The 22,344-nt window shown below is 35.9% G+C and overlaps 1 protein-coding gene across 3 annotated transcripts in view; it reads left to right on the plus strand.

The window, feature by feature from the left end:
• FER (FER tyrosine kinase) overlaps window positions 1-22,344 on the plus strand; it is a 148,064-nt gene that overhangs the window by 26,490 nt on the left and 99,230 nt on the right. For 2 of the 3 annotated variants that reach the window (XM_061478706.1, XM_061478707.1), the window contains exons 5-8: window positions 499-598; window positions 12,046-12,229; window positions 14,677-14,814; window positions 15,694-15,813. In XM_061478706.1, the coding sequence (XP_061334690.1) occupies window positions 499-598; window positions 12,046-12,229; window positions 14,677-14,814; window positions 15,694-15,813 (542 nt within the window). Of the gene's footprint in view, window positions 1-498; window positions 599-2,333; window positions 2,572-12,045; window positions 12,230-14,676; window positions 14,815-15,693; window positions 15,814-22,344 lie in introns of those variants that run through there. The other variant, XM_061478708.1, reaches the window with a different exon arrangement.

Genomic DNA, 22,344 nt, shown 5'->3' on the forward strand with positions numbered 1-22,344 from the left:
CCCCTTTTTTTTGCTATTTAGGGTTTAAGTGTTACAGCAGCTAGATTGGTTGCAGTTGAAGTTTCTAAGCCATTTTTAGGAACTGTAATACCTAAAAATTCTGACTTTTTTAAAGATGCTAAAGGTTTTCCTTCCCATGCATAGAAATTTTTCATCTAATATGATTTATTAAGCATCTTTTTGGTGTTTCGTTTTTTTTTTTTATCTTGTCATTGTGATGGAAGTGTTTAAGATTAGCTGGATTTCCTAAACATTTTTCATTACACTGATGTGGATGGAGATCTGTTTCCATGCCTCTTATTTCATTCCACGCATTTGTTGAATTTGATTTTGTTCCACCATGTAATATCCTATTAATATTATCTCAAGCTATTGGGAAGTGTTAACATCCTTATTTTGGAAAATAAATATTAATTCTCTTAAACTAATGCTATGAGGTTTTTTTATATGTTGTGATTAAGTATTTTTAATATTTCTTATATTTCTTTTTTCTTACAGGTCACAAAGACAGAACTAGAGAAACTAAAATCTAGCTATAGACAACTAATAAAAGAAGTAAATTCTGCCAAAGAAAAGTATAAAGAAGCTGTGGTGAAAGGTATTACTGACACTATTAATTTTGTATATTTATTGGTGCCTTCTTCAAACCTGCTAGAACTCTTACACTGAAACAGGGTGATGTTTTTGTTTTGAGCAACTTAGTTACAGTACAAAGCTCATTTAGTATCTTAAGTAAGACAAGGTAATTGTTATCAGGTGTACTTGGTGGTACTCTTTTAAAAAAAAATAAGGTTAGCCCTTCTTTTTATGTAAATAGTAATCCTCTTAAATTCTTCTGTTATTCAGTCAATGTATTTGGAAAGAGAATTTGTTCAAATCAATTATTGACAGTGATAAGTGGTTTGCAGGTCTGTCTCATTCACATTGTAGCTGCAGGCTACTTGCATCTCTTGACCTACTCTGGTTGCTGCAGTGGAATCAGCATCAGTTCTTTGCAGTGTAATCGATTTGACCTTGTCAACCTTACACAAAAAAGGAAAAGAATTTATTTGCATACTGAGATGTTTAAAGATTTTTGGGGAATGATGTGTCCAAACTGCAGGGATTGTTTTATGTGCTAATCACGAGATAAATGTAAGCCCTTGTTCTATGATGTGTTCTATAATGTGTTGTAATAATTTGTTAATTATTGTTCTTGTGTGCTTTTCTAAGATTTTTTCTTTGTTTAGAGAAAATGATTTGAATAGAGTGTATAAATAGAATTCCAAGCTCCATATTGTAAGTTTTTTGTATGACTGCTAAAAATGACAGTTACTGTCCTTTTTTCTATTATATTATAATTCGCAGTGCAGTATAATAGCTGTAAGTGTGGAGAGAACATTTATTTCTTTTCAAATCTCTCTAAAATTTGGAGCAGTAGCTGATATGTGAATATAATGACAAAACACCATGGGATAAGAGAGTTACAGTCAGCACTCTAGCTTTGCTTTTTTCTTTTTTTTTTCTTTTAATGATGTTCATATTCACTTAAAAATGTAAGTTGTTCATCCAGTTTCCTAGCTGTTTTCTGCATATAACTTTACTTTGGTTACTTGATTTACGTCCAATTAACTACTTAACATGGGAACATACATATAAATGGTAATACGGAAAATTTTAATAACATGGCAAATTTAATAGGGTACTGTGATCTTTATGTGTTTTTTTTATCCTGTCTTCCTGTTACAGCTCTGATCATTCTCCATTCCTGAAGCACCAGACTTTCCCATTGAAATCAAAGAGCGTTTTGGCTGTCAGCAGCTGTGATGTTTTGATGTGGCTCTGATTAACTGAATATTTCTTTAGATAGCTGTTTGTAAGACACTTAATTCTCCTGTGGTTTTCCTTGACCTTCTTTCAAGCTTCCATTTAGTATTTGTCTTACTACAATTTATACTTAATTTCACCTTGCCTAACATCTTAGTGTAAAACTATTTTAACAAACACTGACCTCCAGAAAAATGTTGCAGATTTTTCTCCCCCCAAAATGCAGAATTGCCTCTCCCCTGTTGCACCCCAGCCCATATTCTTGTTTACAAATACTTGTGTTGTTGGTGAACTACTACAATTGCATATTGACTGCAGGTCACCTGAGCTGTTTGAGATTTTTTTTTTTTTAAGGCATAGTATTTTTATAGGGTTTCTGAGCCCTGAAGTTGTCAAATTGGTTTGTGAAGTTAAAATTGTAATGCTTCATTACTGCAGGCATTAACTTGGTAAGTAGTCCTTATCCAAATTATGTTCCATTAGGAAATACTGCTTTTGTTAGTATACAAACTGATTCGGTTTTTCAGGATTTCAAGAATTACTGAAAACAAGGGAAGGAACAGTGCATACCAGAACAGTTGGGAGGGCATAATCAAATATTGGAAATATGCTCAGGAACATTTTGTTAGACAGAAACCCAAAATCTTTGGACCCCAGCCTGTGTAAGAAATGAGTAAAAAGAACCAGTCCCGGGCCACTTCTGTAAAATGCTGTTCTCCACAGACCATGTTCCTTTGGTAAACCAAGTCTCCATTAGAGTACATGGCCCTGCATTTCTGGAGCTAAACGGCATAGCTACTCCTTAGGACATACTATTTTGTCTTTTCCCCTGGGTGCATGCTGAATTAGCTGTAAATTTGTGTACCTCTAGCTCTACAAGCTGGTCAACATGAAAAGAATGCAAGGCACACAAAGAAAGGACTTAGATCTTTTTGCAAGTGATCTTGAAATTTATTGACTTTTTTTTGTTTTGCTTTGGAATAGAAAAACCATCTCCTAGTGAGAGAGTAAATTGCTGCTAGTGGAAGAGATAGAGGTGGTTCTCTAGTTTGGGAAAATAACTTTCCCAGTTTTCAGGTTGAGTTGTTAAAAGTGATACTAGGTTCTGGGCTAAACACACAGAGTAGAGGTTATTAACTGAAAAGGGTAAAGCCTGGCAAAGTTATAAAGAGTGGAAAGTGATTTTCTGTTTTTATGTGTGGGGTTTTTTTTTTTTTCAGTCGCAAAGTGTACTTGGGTAAACTTGAATTTATGAGTTGCACTTTCTACCAGCTAACAGGACAGTCACTTTGAATCAGCATGTTGATTTGTAACACTAATACAGGGTTATGCATTATTTTCAGTTTTTGGTGAAAACACTAAGAGGACCTGGGGAAAGAGTAATAAGGATAAGGACCTAGCACTGAATGTGATGCTGGTTAGTTACACCTTTTATTTGTGTTAGGGCAGTGGAAAGGAAGCTGGTGGTTATTTTTTGGTAGTTTTGTAGTGAGGAAGAGGGAACTGCTTTCTGAAGAATGCAGAAGCTTCATTATGGAAGTTTTTGTGCTGTCCAGATGTAGAGGAAGATGAAAGTGTTTGAGGTGCTGGCTCAGGAGTTCTTCTGGTTAATTCTCCATAGCAGTTCTGCTTGGGCATCAGGGAAGTGGTGAGATGTGCTGTGTTGCAGAGTGTGCACCAATGAGCCTTGTCTGCCACTTAGTCCTTAGACTGGGTTGCGCTGCCCTGTTGTGGCCACCAGTGGCTGCATGCCATCTCAGTCAGAACTGACTGATTTAAATTGCTTGTTCTATCCCTTACTCCATTTAGTCATGTATTGTTGCTACCATGGAATCACAAGTGCAGCCTGCGTGGTTGTTCCTGGGGATGGAGACCTCAGGTGTCAGGCAGTTTGGTTGGTTGTTACTTGATTGATAAGTTTTTTTTTTTTTCATGTGTGGGTGGAGAAAACAAGTTGAGAGGGAATAAAGTTAGCAAGAGCTAGTCCAGTGCCTCTCTGATGAGACATACTTCAGCAACTAGGGCTATGGATAGGTTGATTTCTGTAGTCTCTTATGGATTGAAAAGCTTTCTAAAACCCGAAAAGTATGTACTGTGAATGCGCAGCATGTTCATTTGCCAGACTGGAGCATCAGGCCATGTTGGGGTCATTGGAGCAAATGATAGATAAAACTTACTGAATTGATTTTCCATAGTGAAATAGACAGCCTCGCAAATCTTTTGGATGTGTGATACTGAGAAAAATTTGGTGTAAAATTCTTAGAATAGTGGTCCAAAATAACACTGACAGATTGTGTACAACTCAGAGCCTACTGTGCTGTGCTGAGACACCAGGGCTGTTCAATAACAAGGTGTATAAATTGTGGCATGTTAGTGTTGCTGCTGCAACAAAAACACATCAAAACAAAATTTATGCCACTCAATAAAGCCATTGTTTGGCTAAAAAGAAATCACAAAGCTTCTAAAAAAAAAATTAATCTGTTAAGAACACAAAATGGAAACTGTAGAACAGTTACAGATATCATGTGAGTATCTCCTTACAGTTTGAATTTCAATACGTGTATTACAGTTTATCATATTCTTGTTACTGGTTAATTACTGCTTGAATGTAGAAATTATGTTACCATATTATTGTGTGACAGAATGGATCTGGAGTAAAGAATAAAGGAAAAAGATACTAAGTATTTAATGTCATAATTTGATTTGTTTGCTGCTAGAGCACTATTAAAAAAAATGTTGTACTAGATTGGCTTGTGTTCTTTGACAATATTGTGATCTAGAGAAGACTAGAAATACTAACAATATTCCTAGCACATTATACAACATTGCATCTGCTGGACGAATGTTTTCTGATCCCTGTAATTCCTGTGATTTAATGCTTCAGAATTGATGTGACTTCTCTGTTACATACTAAAGTTACATGGTACCATAAGCTATATCTGTGTTAACTAAGGAGCTGTTGAAAAAGTGTTCATTAAATCAAATTATTGTCTTACTATTCTTTTTACTAGCTGAGCGGCCAGAAACTACTTTTATTAGGTGGCTGGTGCATTCATCCCAAGATGCCTGTAAAATCTACATTTCCTGGTGGTATGTGTTGCCTTCAGCTATTGCTGAGATCAAAGAAACTCCTAGTGGGTGTTTTTCTGTTATTTTTGACTAAAGCTCTCCCATTGTTAAGACAAAACAAGTAACACTGTCCAGACTGGTCTTTCTTATACTCAGACATCAGCAGTCTGGATGGATTTCAAATTAACTGCCTATTTTAAGTATTTAAACTCAGACACTACCAGTGCTTTCAAGGATGAGGGTTGTTTATTCATGTGTAAAATAAAGGTTCTAGAGCAGGAAAGCTTGTGGAATGCCAAGAGATCTTGGTGACTTCTTTTGGAGTGTGGGAGACCAGCTTGGGTGTATTGTTCCCACTCAATATGGACATGCAGCCCCAGGATGTTCTGTCCTCAGTCTTCACAAGTTAGCACTCGTAGTTCCAAGATAATTTATTAGTGGTCCTTATTAGCTGAAACATCTGACAGCAGTTCAAAAGACTGCACTTCAGATGTCATGTTTATACTATGTTATTTGTTTATCTTAACATTAAGCAGATAACTTAATTGGACTGATTCTTGCATTAGAGTTTATTCTATGAATTTGAAATCTGGAAGTATATACAAATAGTGATTTCCCCCCCCCCCCAATTACAAAACTGTTACTTGCAGTCATTAATTTGTTAAATAACATTTGGAAAAAATCTTATCCTCTTCTTAGAAATAAGCTGAGTGGAGGAGGGAGTGATTTTATTTCTTGAAAAAAAACTCCGTTCATGTAAGCCTCTTAAAGGACATAAAGGGAAAAAAACCTTAAGAGATTAAAAGCCAAGATTTAATCTTCTTTCTATATATCTTTATGATTTTGGTTTTGTGAAACTGTATTTGCATCTCTTTATGTGGGGAGTGATGATAAGGCTGGTAACTCAAAATTTCTGAGTTTGCTTCCTGAGACAGAACAGTGAGAGCCATCCTAGTTTAGTTGGATGTTTATGCAGTTTACATAAAAACTAAGTCATGTCACTGGGTAAAAGTTGTGTCACTGTTGGTTTTCTTGTAAGAAGTATTGTACGAGGAAATAACTTTCATAATCAGCAGTGGTATTAGACATGCCTAGCATTGTGTGAAATACTGAGTTTAAGCAGGTAACTTGGGTCATGAAGGTCCCAAAATCAGTTAAATGGGTAATATAGACTAATCAATTATAAAGTAAGTTCTGTAATCTGTGTCTTTCCTATTCAGTAATGAAGGCTTGGAAAATTGAACAAAGTATGAGGAATTGCATGATAGAAGAAATTGAGAAATTAAAGGGTTGCCTCCGAAAAAAGGGGGCAACAAATTTTTCTCAAGAATTCGCTGCAAATTGTGTAACACATTCTTCACTATTGGGAATCAGTTACCCTGAATATACATAATGACTTTGACTTGATATGTCACTAAGGATAGTCTTGTTTTCTGTCATACCTAGGTATTTAAAAGCATTTGCTTCAATTTAAGAAATGCTTACTTCTTACCAAAATTCACTTAAAAGAATGAACATGTGGGGGTCCCACTGGTATTCTCTCCATTTATCAGTGTGTGGAAGCAGACTGAAGTCAAGCTTTAGGATTCGTTAATATGTATATATATATTAAATATTCCTTTAAAAAAATCTTGTTAAAGAAGATTTGAAAGCTTTGGTGATCTCACTCATGAGTATAAAGAACGTGTTCAGTAGAATACTGCAAACAAATAATATAAAGGGATACTATTTTCCAAGCACAATGAAATAATGCTCTGTGAAAATGTGTGTCTCCAGAATCGAAATAAATAATGAAGGGACTTACAATGTGGAGACAGCCAAATAGTCAGAAATTACCTTTGTTATTGAAAATGCTAAAAATATGTAGATGAAAAGATAAATGCAGTTCTGGGAAATTATTTGAAAAACTGCTATCATAAAAATTGGGAAATGTCTAATAGATCACTATATGCATTGGCAGGTTTATACTTCAGTGCTGATATTTACAAAAATGAAAGATTCTAAAGCAAACCAAAAAATAAACATTTTTTTTCTGTCTGAAATATTGCTGTACACTGAAGTTATAAGTATTTTCTCAGAGGAGAATTGTTGCTTCATGCAAATGAAAAAAAAAAAGAAAACAAAAACCCTGATACTCCTTGCTTTTTTTTCCATTTAAAAATTTTCTGAAATCATATGTTGTGATAGTGAGGTTTTCATACAGAAAGCTTTTTAGCTTTTCCTGGAGCCTTGCCTGTCTTAACCCATAAGCTGTCTTGTCAGCTCTTCATTCATCCCTAGGCACAGCTCCCTGCACTCCAGCTGCTCTCTCACATGAAGGGCAGGCAACTCACTCTCCTCTCTTCCTGAACTGTCTTGCCTCAAGAGCCTGTTTCAATCCATTCCAGCAGTCCTGTCATGGGAACCATCTCGCTATGCCTCCATGAGTCCTGTTGCACACAGATCTCTTAACCCATCATGTTCATTCCCCACTGTCCATGCAGTAGTATACAGGCACTTCAGTGTGGCACCCCATCATTTTGAGTTCCTAGAGAGGATTTGGGGGAATTTTTCCACAGTGGTTCCTTGTAGGCACCTCGTGCCCTGTATGCAGGTGCTGGAGGTGACCCCACACTAGGCAACACTTCTCTTCTTTTTTTTTTTTTTTTTTTTTTTTCTGTCCTTTCCTATCATATCACACCTTGAACTGCAGAGGCAGTTATGTGAATTCTCGATGTATGTACTCCTCCAAGTTTCTCTTGAATATTAGTCATAGTTTTATTTAGGTATAAAGATCATCTTTCCCCCCTGTTACTTGTGTAGATCTTCTGGTTGCCCTTTTAATTTTCATTTTGTTCCTTTTGTAATTCTGCTGCTTTTCTGTTTCCAAAGTCATCCCATATTTAAGGCTTCCCACTGTGGTTTTTTTGGGAGTGTGTTACCCTTTATTGTCATGTCAGGTGTGCCTCATTGAAACAGAATTAAATTGTCAGAAAACTGGACTTGTGTAATAAAATTATATTCACCTTTGTCAGATGGATGTTATCTTCATTAATGTTTGTTCATGCCGCAGCATTCACTGCACACTGAAGCCAAAAGTCATGTTTCAGAGTTAGGAGCTGTAAATCAAGAAAGTTAATTCATCTGTTGTAAGCTAAACTTTTACAGTGATCTCCATTGACTCTTTAGTGAACTTTGTCATCACTTCGGAATGTCTGAAGGTCATACCTATTGGTATCATTTAAGTTCCCAAGAGTGGGAGGCAAAGGGAAGTCTTGAAATACAGAGAGTTACAGACAGAATTCATCCAACATTTTTGAAAACTGGATAAGAAATTCTTTCTAATTATAGATATTCCAAAATTTGCCCAACTCTGACAAATTTATGTTGTTTTCACAAACTACTTAGTATTTCAGTTATGCCTCCTGCGTAATTGCAGTGATGATATATATTGTCTTTTAAGAACAAACACTTAAAGATGCAAGAGCGTTTCAAGCATACTTAGATGTTGACAAGTTTTTGATTTTTTTATTATTTCCATCTTTTTTCTCCTTTTCTATCCTCAAAGAAATCAAATAAAAACAAAGGAAACTTAAGACAAATAACTTAATATCTGATGCTTCCAGGAGGTCTTGTAGCCATTTTTTTCTTACCATTGTTGCAAGGCAACATGGAGAGGGAAAAATGTAATCTTTTTATAGAATGGGATATCATTGCTACAGGATTTTGTCTGAGCTGAAAGGCTGACTAGTTACGTTTGCAGTGAAGGGTTGTCACTAAACCAGATTAACTGGATTTTTCTTTTGCAGAAACAACAGTAGATACAAGCCTCAGTCATTAGTTTAACCTATGCTATCATGAAGCAGGGTTGAAATCTGAATAGCTAAGCTTGTGCTAAGTCTTGACATGAGTCTTAATGTCATGCTACAGGTAGCCTTCAGGATCTAGATCTTTGTCCTGTGTGAATTAGTGGGTTCATTGCACTGTATTCCACAGATTCTGAATTTTGCTGTTTGAATGAAGCATTAAATTCTGTAATGCAAATTTGAAGACCTCACAAGTGTTAAATTTTATTGAAATCAGTGATAACTAAATGTAGGGAACATATAAGGGAATATAAGCCTTGACTTACAATTTTTGACCAGCTGGAAAAAATAGTAAGGAGGTAAAACCTGAACTTTTCAGTATAATTATGTCTTTTTAGTAAAAAAAAAAAATATTTTTTTTCTATTTGCAGTATTTCCATTCTGCAAGTAATTTTCTGTGTGGCGTTTGCACCGTACACTGCTTGTTTATTATGTGATTATTATGAGCTGAATTTTTCCTCGGTTGTTCTATCTAGTTTCTGTTCTTCCATTCGAGCTTAATAATAAAAAGAGACTAATACTTACAATAGTAAGACTTTAGAATAGTAAATCTGCCTTTTTAATAGAAAATACCCTAAAACCTTTTTTTTTCTGGATGGTTCTGTTATACTGTATGTAGTAAAATCTGAAAGAGTTTTTACGAGCAATTGAAATACTTGACTCTGTGGAATGCTTAAAAAAGAATGCCAGCCTTTGCAGATGTCAAACTTTCATAATTATATTTTGCAAGCTTCATAATAGTTTCTGGGGTGACATATTGTATACACAGTTTCTATAAACATTAAACAGTTCTGTCAACAACTGATGGCAGTGGTATTATAATTAGATCTATTTATGAAATTCATTTTACAGATAAAGAAAATTGGGTGTTTTCCTCTGTGCTAATTGACATGTAGAACAACTGTGCACTCTGCTTCACTGCGTTTTAGCTGCTTTAAAAGATAAATTACACTATGAAGATGATACTGTAGCTGCATTCCTTGTATTAATTATAGGTCCAAAGGTTGTTTTCAGAAGTTGAGTATATATGATAATTTAATTTATTTTGCAGTTAGCAGAGGTGTTCTACTGAGGAATAATGTATATCAAACCAATTTAGTCCTCAAGGCAGGAGGGAAAACGGGGTAGTTTAGCCATTAATGAAGTTTCTGAGAGAGGTAGTATTGCTAAGTCTCTAGTTACGTGGTTGAGACGATCTTTAGGGAAACTTTTCAGTTTAGTTTAACTGTTAAAGGCTGTTTGTTGTGGTTCATAGGTAAGAAGCCTGTAGTGATGGTACACAGTATAATTTGACGTATGCTGATTTTGGCAAGCTGATAGGGGATGTATTTTAAAGACATACGTGGACAAGTTGTGGGTTTTAATGTTTTAAACTGTGACATATGAAAATAATTTTGGATTTTGTAATCTAGCACGTGCTTGAGTAGAGGTGGCCAAACATAAAAAAAGCAAAGAAATAATTCAGGATTTCTCACTCTGATACTGCCTTCTCTCCCTCTTTGTTTCCCTGGCCAGTGTATTTCCCAAGGGACTGGACCAGGGCAAGGAAAGGTTTGTGTTTCTAGATCCAGTGATTTCCACCTGCCTCATCCTCTCCTCTTTGATCTAGTCCCTACTCTGTAACTACTACTTGATGTCTTCCCCTCCAGACCTCCTTCAGACACCTTCTGTTATTTCCCATGTCACATGTCTTTCATTTTTCGTAAAGACCTTGTAGTATATCTGTCTTGGTCTGCAGATGACCAAAAATATCTTTTTATAACAAGGGCAGTGCCTGACCAAGTTGAAAATACTCTAGTAGAGGTGCAGAACTTTCATAAAGCTGCTTGGAGAATGGTTTTTAACGAGGTCTTGGCAGAATAATGTATCTTACGCGACGTTCCAGCTTGTCTGTTGAGATTAGGTTTGGGTGGTCTTCCAGTGTATCATTACTTAGTTTCAGAGTTTGCTTATCACATTCCCAGGCATCACTATGCTTTGAAGGGACTAAAAGCGCATTGGAGGGCAGCTGTACAGTCAAAAATAATTTGATAAACTGAGAAGTCTGTCTCAAAAAAACAGTGTTACTTGGCAGCATCAGATGCCAAAGCAAAAATGAGTGATGCCATGTTCGTATGGTATTCAAAACGGACACTTTTTTTTTTTCAATGAGCTAGAAGCATCAAGAATGTAGTTATTCTTTGACTTTAAGCCTTGACTGAAATTGTACTTGTGTAAGATTGTGAACCAGTCAACTAAAAAAAGACGACAGGGCTTACAAGGGAAGACCTGTAAGTCAGTTAGTATAAAGTTTAAAAGACTGGGCAGAAGAAAAGAGTATGTTACCTAATATATAAAGGATGGATTGTAGAGGATATAGAATCTGTTTCTCATCCCCATGGCACATACGAAGTAAGTAAGGGTTTAAATTAAAGCAGTGAAGATTTACACTGGAGAGTGAAGGGGCAGCGAGGTGGAGAGAAACCTTCACTAGGCCTGAATGGTACTAGAAAGTTGCAAAATTATGTCAGTGGAGATCTTAGGAAAATCATGAAAGCATACACCATATACTTGTACTACTGTGGCAAAAAATTGAATAGGTGACCTCTTGAAGTACCTTGTAGCTCTTGGGTTCAGCATGAACTGTTCTTGTCAGCATGGATTTCAAGTCTTCTAATCTCTTAACCGTATAGAGCTGAGATTGTAGGTCCAGCCTGCTGCTGACCAGGATACCAACAGTGATAAATGTTAAATCATATAGTAGAGAAGTTGCCAATTTTGGACTGGAGTAATAGTGTGAGAGTTCAGCTACTAATATGGAGACTGCACTGTTGCTTTATTTGGATGAAATGTAGCAACAGATTTTTTGCTTGCAGTAAGTGACGGGTTTTGACTGAACCATGGATCTGACCTGGTTGGACATATCTTACTTTTTGCATTACAAAATATTTATTTGCTTTGAGGTAAATAAGATTAGCTTTGTGATTGTTGTGTATGAGCTTTGTTTATTCTTCATAGTTACGTTATTTTTATACCATGTAAATAGTGGTTTTCATACACTTTTAGGTAAAGAATGCTGACATTGCTGTTAAAAAAAAACAAAACAAACAAACCCAAACCCAAAACATCAGCTTTTTCCTACTTAGTCTCTTAACTAGAAGATCAAGACATTTGGTCTTGCTAGTGATCTGAAACCAGTAAGATCTTATGTTCTTAAGAGAAGTACCTTGAAAAGACTACTGTAGAAAAAGGTGCTAACTTATCATAAATCCACTAAATTTATGTCATCTACAAGTTTACATACTCTAAATTACCACATGAATCCTTCTTTTTTATTTTCTCTTAGGAAAGGAGACTGAGAAAGCGAAAGATCGGTGTGAGAAAGCCACTATGAAGCTTCATATGTTGCATAATCAGTATGTGTTGGCACTGAAAGGAGCACAGTTACATCAGCACCAGTATTATGACGCTACACTTCCTCTGTTACTTGATTCACTACAGAAGATGCAAGAAGAAATGATTAAAGCCTTGTAAGATGTATTCTTATATATTTATACTTGTGAAATTTTATATATGTAGCATTCTAATTAATTTTTATTATTATTTGGAAATAGTAATCTGATTAATTGTATAGCAAGGGATAATGAAGATGTTTTATCTTTCAGTTGACAAATGCACACTGTATTTTTGGGTGGTTACTTGAACATTGTCACAAGGCACTGTCTTGTCATTAAAGCTTAAAATATTACAGACTAAGTGTAGTGTTTACATCTGAGCTCATGCTTTGTCCTTCAGCCTTGTGTATTATATATTTACTGTACAGGTATATTATGGCAAGTTCGTTGCATCTCCTGTAGTCTTATTTTTATGAAGTTCTCCTAAGCAACAATTTAGATTTAAACTGGCCAGCTGTCTTGCAAGTCATTGTGGAGGAGGACCAGGCAGATGCATGGTTTATCATGTGTGCTGGAGAAGTAACAGAATCATATAATCCTGATCTCACTGTAAGGTGTTCAACCTTAAAAATACAGTTACCTTTTTCCTGAAAGATCATAGATAGTTTTTAACATCCTTACAAAAGGTGTGCAAGCTGATGATCTCAGAGGACTTTAAGCTCTCTTTTCTAGTTTTGAACCACCATGCTGTCTCTTTGTCTTTCGTGAAGTTGGTATGGGAGTCTGCGCTGTAGCTCTGGTGTTATTTAAATCACTTAGCCTAAAAGAAAGGGAGCTTACTTTTTTTGTCATTTAGATATGAGGCACTCTTAACTCATTTTCTTACCTTCTCTGAAGTCTGTGACTTCAGCACACAGGAAGTGAGGGAGAATTGCGAATTTCAGGCTTTACATGCTTACATGATGCAGATGCCATTAACGGCCCTCTGCCGTTAATTCCTAATTCCTTTGATTCTGGTGCAAATATCAAAATGAAATACACCTTTGTAGTAGTCTGCATACAGTCCTTTTCATCTTAATTTTGTATGTAAAATCACAGCAAAAGGCAACAGTTGAATTTCTGTGCTGTAATTAAAGTGATTTTTCAGAATTATGAGATAATTCACTGAAGAATTTCATGATGGAACAAGAACCTATTTAACCCACTCGACTTTGTGATGTCTGGAATGAAAACCTGTGAAAAAAAATTGTCACTACATAGACATTTTTGTGAGATCTGAATGTACAGGAAAATTACTCCTTTCTACTGACTTTGTTGTACAGAAAGAGGTGGTGATTTCAGGTGTAGAGCCTGGTGTGGCCATCTGTGTGAAACATACTTCCTTGATAACCTGATTTTGCTCATAAATTAGTTCAGTAAACTTGAATGAGTATAGATTAGTCTTGCTAATGTTTGGGGTTTTTTTGTAATTGACAGATTTCCTTTCTCTTTGAGATGACATTGCTGTAGTTGCTGTTTGCCTATCTTGTAATCATATTCTTTAAGCTGTTTTCTGGAACCTTTTCACACATGTTGTTCATAGGCAAGGCAAGATTTAATGCCTTCTTTTGTCTGTTTCCTCCTCAGAAAAAGTATTGAAAAAATCTGATCATATAACTTTTTCTACAGAGTTTGTGTAACTTGACATCTGGTCCGGGAAAAGTCTGGTTTTTTTTGGTTTTTTTTCTCTCTGCATGTTCCTCTGGGCTAGCCAGTAGTCATCCGTATTTTATGAAGTCTCACCATGATTAAGGGCCTGGCAGCCTGGCAAGTTTATTGAAGATAAAGCTGAAATAGGAAATAATTGTGAGGGTTCGTTTATGGAAAACTGAAAATTAAAGAGAATAGGAGGGTGTTCTGAGAATATGTCACTGGATGCTCTGAAGAGTAGTGGCACAATACCATCTATTCTTTTGCTGTTCCTTATTCACCTGTTTTTTCCCACTCTGGGAAGCAGGTAAAGACAAGGCTGGGTAGCTTGTACTTTTTTTACATGGAATTCTTGTGTGATTTTGTTGTAAAAATATGCTAACTTGTGATTTATGCTTATTTTTGTCTGAATAACAAATCATAAAATGAATATATGAAAGAAGATAGTTTAAATATTAAAGAAAACCAGTTTTAAAGGAAATGCACACTATTTTGTGACTTGTTTTGACTTATGCCAGAATATAATTGACAGAACATAAAAAGCTTTAGTGTAGGATAGAGCAAGCATGGTAAGTCCTTTGTGAAGAAGAATGTCATCAATGAGCTATATAGATACTTTTTCCATGTAATTTCTACAGTTTTTAGCTACTCTGTATGTAGATGCACTGCAATCAGTGCAAGGAGCGTGGTCTTAGAGGCTCATAGTCAAGCTGTAAAGAAAAGGCCCCAGTTGATCTGTTATTTCTCTAAGTAATGTATTGTCTCATTTTTCCTTTTTTTAGCCAGTTGTAGCAAGAGCTTGTAGAAACAGAAAATTGAAAGTTTGAAGCATCTTCAATGTCATCCATACCTTCAGTGCCATGTTACACACTAGAATTTTTTTTCCTTTCTAGAAAAGGAATCTTGGATGAGTATAGCCAAATCACCAGTCTTGTAACAGAAGAGATTGTGAATGTCCATAAAGAGATCCAGACCTCGGTTGAACAGATAGACCCTAACTCTGAGTATAATGACTTCATAGATACACACAGGTGCACATTTTCACCTTGTTGTGCGTATTCGTGTTTCTTCTTGGGAAAACCCTGCATTAAACTGCAACACTGCTTATGAGTTGAGTTTGTATCTGTTTGTCTCCTTTTACATTTTTACTTGTAAAGCTTTATTATAGTTTGAAAATTGTTCTACTTGTATGTGCACAAAGCTGGCTGAAAGTCAGGTTTTGTACCTGACTTTCTTTAACCATCCAAAGCTTGTCTGGCAGTACAAAAAACAAAATTTCAGTTGCCTTTATTACATACATGTAAAGAACCGTAACTTAAGTACTAACAGCAGACTATGTATAACAGTCCAAACTGTGTAAGCTAATTCACTCTTTATTTGGATGCACTTTGCCTTCTTGGCTTAACTTTCTCTGCTTTATGTCTTTTGTTTTCCAAGTTCTAGTTTAAAGTGAACTCTAGGTACTCTTTTACAGAGTAAACAGATAATTAGATTTTTTACTGTAAAAATAAACTCTGTACCATTATTGAACTGTTGCTCTGTGTTAGTATATGCTGAAATAGTCCTAAGACTTCATGTGTTATCTTTTTTGTTTTCATGTATGAATTCATAATTGTTATGTGCAGGTTTATAGCAGGACTAGCCAAGATTGGAGCCATGCATATTTATACCACTTGAGAACCTTCATTATGGTGTGATCTTGATTCAAAGAATTGTATGTAATTTTATTTCCTGGTATGATTTCAAGACTGCAATTTTTATTCAAAAGAAAAAGAATATGTATCCAGCTACTAACTTTTATTTTGTATGTAATTTTAATTCTAGTTATTAAAATAATTCAAAACATAATGATTTGGTTTATGATCTGCTCAAAGGTAATTTTATTTTTTAAACTATATTTAATAAATTAGATCATCAGAAGTTGTTGAGCAAGAAATAGAGTTTGATACATCTTTACTAGAAGAAAATGAAAACCTTCAGGCTAATGAGATCATGTGGAATAATCTGACAGCAGAAAGTTTACAAATCACGTAAGTCTTTACAAACCTTTCAACCTTTGGAAATGCTGTTACACATTATATTTAGGCTCACTTTAATCATCACATGGTATGCTTATTTTTAAAGTCTAGTCTCTTAACATTTTCATGCTATAGACTCTTTTCCATGCTGGTTTTATTGTTCCTTTGCACAAAATTTTCTGCTCTAGTCATACCCCCCCCCCCAGCTTGGTAGCACTTTCAATATATGTTTGTCTCCTTGACAGTTAATTAATATAATGCGTCAAACCCATCATGAGTCCTCCTTTGGCTAATACTGATTCATCTGCCCAAATATGTTTCCGCATTCAGTACTCTAGGAAGAATACTGAAATCTTTTGATGGAACCACAGAGTGCAGTGTGAAATTTTCGTGACTGTATTTACTTGTTTTCTAAGTGCTTTTGTTTTCCAAAAGACATTCAGTATTTTAACCTTTAAAACAGATTAACTTACCAACACAGGTGTAGCTGTTGCATTTCATGGAGCTTTCAGCTATTCGGAGTGGTAAGTTACCTCTCCATGTATTTTGTTAATACATTGTCTAGTTAAATCTTTTCATTACTTTTACCAACTCCACCTTCAATTATTTGTTCCCTGGGGAGCAAACCTCCTGCTGAGGTGATTATGTTCTATCAGCCACAACATTTGGCATAATAAAATGGTCTAACACAGTAACTTCTGCGATTGCAACTATTAATTGTATATTTATTTTTATATTAATGATAGTGATTTAAAATGGAAAATTCAGAATTTTATTTGTTGATGATGTTTTTGTTGTCCCAACAGTTATTTCAAGCCATGTTTGACTTAGTTTCATCAGTTATGCTTTCTAAAGGAAAAGTTCAACTAATATCAATGCTGTGTTGAGGGTTTTTTAAAAGTTTTTTAGAAAATTCATCAGCTTAATCAATCTATGATCCATATTTCTTGTAGGTATTTCTGAAGACCAAAATCATAGGGAGTCTAATAGCAGTGATGTATTTCACATGTAAATACATTGCAGTGTCTTCTGCAGATTATTCTAATATCCCTGTGTTTTCTCAACATGACAGAAACTCTGGACTTTATAATAAATTCCCATTCAAGACCATGAATCATCCTTTTGTTTTTACCTTTGCATTCTTATTACTTTTCATAAATACATTCCTTAATAGGTATTGAAATTATATTTTTAATATGAAGTCTCAGCCTCCTTTGTTAAACTCCTCCTTAGTCCTGAAGACACTCCATCTCTTTTCTGAAGAGAAGAATCCCTTGATAACTGAAGTTCTTCCCTTTAAACATGTTTCTCTGTATAATATATTCTGCTTCATTACAAAATTGAGTTTATTTCTGTTTAAACTATGCCAGTGTTGTACATCTAGATGTACTTCAGCACAGTAACAAGAAAAATACATGTACTAAATCTTGCTTTTCATGAAAGTATTACAGTTTTTCAAAGATTTTCTCTTCCATAGCTCAAAAAGATAAATGCCTTCTTGTTGGGCTTGCCTTCTGTATTGCATTGTTTAGAAATAAGACATTAGCACATCTAAGTGAAAGAGATGAAATGCTGCTTCTTTAGTAAATGATTCTCATGAAGTGTATCTTTGTTTTTGTGAATGTGTCTGCATAATTACTTGTATGTATGCATTTTCAATCCAATTTCCAGGGTGTCCTATTAGAAATCTTATATCCACCCATTTTAAATTCTTCTGTGAATTTGAGAGAGCAATTGTACAGCGTGAGACTATTTTTGAAATGGGAATCAAATAGCTTTTTTAAGCATTGCTGTCTTTGAGGTGTTCACTTTCTGATGCAGATTTCCGACAGCAAAAAAAGTTTTGACTGTGCTAGGTCAGACTAACCTACCCAACTTTCTTCTCTCTGACATTAGCCACAGGGAAAAATCTAGACATGACAAGAACAGGATGAATATGCAATGTTTGTTCTTCAGAATGATCTCTCAGCTTCCCATGATGTTCAGGTCAGAAATGTAGTAGAAGTAGTATTTGTTTATAAAAGCCTTAGAGGTAGTTTTTAATACCCTTCAGAGGTATTTTAATTTGGTGAATTTGTACAGTCAGTTTCAGTATGTTCAGGTATTCATTGTCCACAGAATTTTTGGTCAAGGAATTCCAAAGAGTAACTTCCTGTCATCATATATGAACCTGCTACTTCTTAGCTTTGTTTTATGGCCCCTAAGCTCTTTGTTTTGGAAGAAAACAGAAACATTCTATTCCTTTTTGGCTATGATACAGTAAACTTCTGTCATACTCCTATTCGGCGATCTACTTTTCAGAGGCGTCTTTAGCTTTAGTTTGTTCTTTCGCAAAACTTACTCATACCCTTTGTCAGGATTGTCATCTTTATTTGAATGGTTTTGAGGTTACTGTATTGTTTTTGAAATGAATGACCATGACTACATAATTAATCTAGAGGCATAGTTTAGAGACAGGCATACTGAGGTTTCTGGTATTCTTGTTCTGCTTTGTGTTTGACAAACCCTAGGAAATTGTTCTGTTTGATTTTCTGACCACTGCAGTGGTCAGAAGAGGCAGTGTTTTCACAGGACAATCTGCTGTAATTCCTAGATCTCGTTTCTGAATGGTAACAGTCAGTTTAAAGCTGTTCACTACATAAATAAAGCTCTGGATTGGTTTTTTTTCCCTGCTGTATATTTACCTGTTTCAATATGCATCTTCTAAATGACAGTACAATAACTGAGTATCGTAAGATCCAGAATAATCCTTTCGTATTCTTTGCTTTCAGCCCCTTCCCCCTATCTCAAATAACATAGTACTGTCAGCATTCTTTGTCACTGTTTAAACTGTCCTTTTATTTGTGCTATTATGAACACATTAAGCAGTACAGATTTTTGTAAAACTCCACTATCTCCTGGTACTGTAAAACTTGTTTATTCTTATCGTCTTTGGCCTTTTTTTAATTGCTTTTTAGTGCAGGTCAGAACCTTTCCTTTTAGAAGTGCTTAGTTCTCTGTTACTGCCTTTGCTCATACACCTTTTTAACTGCTTTTTTAGATATATTTGCTAGTCTTACTTTTAAGCCACTACAGCCAAAAAATGCACAGACATTTTCATAAACTCACTGTGTATGACTAGAAATTTGCAAGTAAGCTAAGTATTGCATCCTATATCCATAGATATGTTTCTGCAGAAGAGAACTACCTTTGGTATCTACCAAATATAATAAATGCAGTTCTTCACATATTGGATATATTTTACAGACTTTTAATAGATACGACGATGTATACTGATTTCGAATCAGTAATTTTTGGTTGCATCAGTTGACTATGTGAAGATAAACATGACAGCTTTGCATACATTACTGTTTAAAGGTTTTCATAAAAAATATTTTAAGGAAACATGATGAGAAAACTGCCTTACTTTTACATTTTTTAGGGAAGTTTATATTTACAAGTAATGTTTTGACAGAGGGAGGTAGTTAAAAACGTTGACTGCCTAGCATGTAAGTAATGAGAGAGGTATGATGTCTCCTGATAAATGTTGATGACTGTCGCTGACTAATATTGAGATACTCTGAAAAGTAGAACAATGGCAGTTTATGCTTTGAAGGTTAGTGCATTAAAAGCTGAGAGGAGCCAATCAGGATTAAGTAAATGTTGTTCAGAAGGCGTATGAGTTAATATCCAAATGAAGGTAAAAAATTTTCAAAATAGGAGTCTGTAAGCACAAGCATTTATTTTTATTGATATTTGAGGCAGAATAGTGCTAATGACTAAAGAAATCTGAAAGACAGCTTTCCAGGTAGCTAGAACCTAGTTTGAAGCTGTCTTTTGTCTGGGTTTCTTTGGTTGTTGTTTTGTTGTGGTTTGTTTTTGGTTTGTTTTTTTTTTTTGTCTCATTTTATATGTTCTTATGACATTGAAACCTAACAGTTTGAGATTGCATGGCTGTTAAGGCTAGTAAGGATTACAGTGACTAGCTGGTTAGCAATAAAAACCATTTTGTAAACTATTTTATCCAGGAGGCAAATATGAGGCCATAAGAAACTTAGGAGTAAGATAATACAAGGCAGACGCAGAGATGTCAGTTCTTGCCAGTTTGAATGAAAATTTTTGCTTAAAACAAAAAATAGAGGTTGAAACAAGGAGAAAGGTTATAGTGTGTATATGGTTACTTTGTTTTGTTTACTCTAAAGTAAATACAAATATTTTAAAATATCTTAAAGGTTTCAGGGAGACCTACGTGAACTTCCTGTTTCAGTCTGATGCTGCAATATAAAATCTGATATTTTTGAACTGGTACAATATTTTAATACGTTGTTTCTGCATGTATGCACTCGTATCTTCCAGTGATGAACAGTCTTACTAATTTGATTTTAATTTCTTGAATATTGGTGCTTGATCATTAGCTCTAACATCTGCTTCCTGTAAATCAATTATTAAGCCAATACAATGTTGATTAAAATTTTGATTAGAAATCTGATCAAAAAGCAGTATCTGCAGTTACAGAATTGGTAATTATGTTTTCAGCAAGGTATTAAAAAAGCTACTGCATATTATATTGGTGATCCATTGTAAGAAAATTTCTGAGAAGTTCAGCATACAAAATTTTATAGCCTAAAACAAAAAAAAAGTGTTTATTAGAAGGAGAGCTGTGGTGATACTTGAGAAAAACGTTTTAAGTATTCTACTCACTTCAAAATAAACACATGCAGAAGCTTGTTGATATGGTAAATAAACTTACCATTCACTGTATGGCTTTCTTACAGTAATTTAAGTCTTCCAAGGTAAGAGACAGAACTCTCTGAGTAAAGAATATATATAATCAACATTGAATAAAATATATGAAGAAGAAAGAAAACTAAATCAGCATTTAGAATCAAATAATTCAGTTTGGTATATATGGATGTAGAACGTGGCTCGTAGATACCTAGAGTCCACGTATGTTACTCTTAATTGACCTTCTTTGCCGCTTCCCAGTCTGGAATGATTTTTGGGTAATAGATTTGTGCAGTGGCAAGTACTATGTGTATTTTACCTTTGTTCAACTCTTTGTTTCAAGATTTTTTTAAATTTAAATTGGATTTCAAAATACAGGGGCAGCAGATTAGGGCAGTAAAAGACAGGTAGGTGAATGCTCTGAAGGAAATAAGGTGTATGTATTTTTCCTGCATTGTTCGGAGTGCAAATGTTTTGTATATTTGTTCACTTTCTGGTTAACATAGATCTTAGAATGGTTACAATGCAAAGGGACCTTAAACATCATCCAGTTCCAAACCTCTGCCACGGACAGCGACACCTTTCACCAGATCAGGTTGCTCCAAGCCCCATCCAGTCTGGCCTTGAACACTGCAAGGGATGGGGCAGCCACAGCTTCTTTGAGCAACCTCTGCTTGTGTTTTCACCACCTTCATAGAAAAGAATTCCTTCCTAATATCTAATCTAAATCTCCCCTCTGTCAGTTTAAAGCCATTGCCACAGGTCCTATCACTACAGCCCCTTGTAAAAAGTCCCTCTCCAGATTTCTTGTAGACCCCCTTTAGGTACTGGTGGCTGTTTTAAGGCCTCCCCAGAGCCTTCTCTTCTCCAGGCTGAATAAGGCCAACTCCCTCAGCATGTCTTCATAGGAGAGGTGCTCCTCTGATCATCTTCATGGCCCTTCTCTGGACTTGCTCAAGCAGGTCCACATCTGCTTAAGGGGCCCCAGAACTGAATGCAGGACTGCAGGTGGGCAAGAGCAGAGGAAGAATCCCCTCCCTTGACCTGCTGGGCACATTCCTTTTGATGCAGCCCGCCCAGGACACAGGTGGTTTCTGGGCTGCAAGCGCACATTGCTGACTCACATTGAGCTTCTTACCAGCCGACACACCCAAGTCCTTCTCCTGAGGGCTGCTCTCATTCCATGCTCCACCCAGCCTGTTTTTGTGCTTGGGATTGCCCTGACCCAAGATACAGGACTTTGTGCTTGGTCTTGTTGAACCATGAGGTTTGCACTGGCCCACGTCTCAAGCCTGTCAAGGATCCTCTGGATGGCATCCCTTCCCTCCAGTGTGTCAGCTGCACCGCGCAGCTTGGTGTTGGCAGACTTGCTGAAGGTGCATCAATCCTGCTGTCCATGTCACTGACAAAGATGTTGAATGTCACCGGTAGCAATACCAACCCTTGAGGACCACCACTTATTACTGGTCTCCACTTGGACATTGAGCCATTGACCACAACTCTTTGAGTTTGACCATCTAGCTGATTCCTTATCCACTGAGTAGTCCATCCATCAAATCCATGCCTCTCCAATTTAGAGGCAAGCATCCTGTGCAAGACAGTGTCAAATGCCTTGGTCATGTCCAGGTAGATGACATCAGTTGCTCTTCCTTTATCTGCCAGTGCCATAACCCCATCATAGAAGGGCACCAAATTTGACAGGCAAAATTTGCCCATAGTGAAGTCATGATGGCTGTCATCAATCACCCCCTTACTGCCCATGCGCCTTAGCATAGTTTCCAGGAGGATCTGCTCCATGATATTGCTGGGCACCAAGGTGAGACTGATCAGCCTGTAGTT

The sequence above is a fragment of the Pezoporus flaviventris genome, unplaced genomic scaffold (assembly GCF_033815535.1).
Source record: "Pezoporus flaviventris isolate CSIRO_AGI_PZ_B2104156 unplaced genomic scaffold, CSIRO_AGI_Pfla_v1 ptg000130l, whole genome shotgun sequence".
Classification (NCBI taxonomy): domain Eukaryota; kingdom Metazoa; phylum Chordata; class Aves; order Psittaciformes; family Psittacidae; genus Pezoporus; species Pezoporus flaviventris.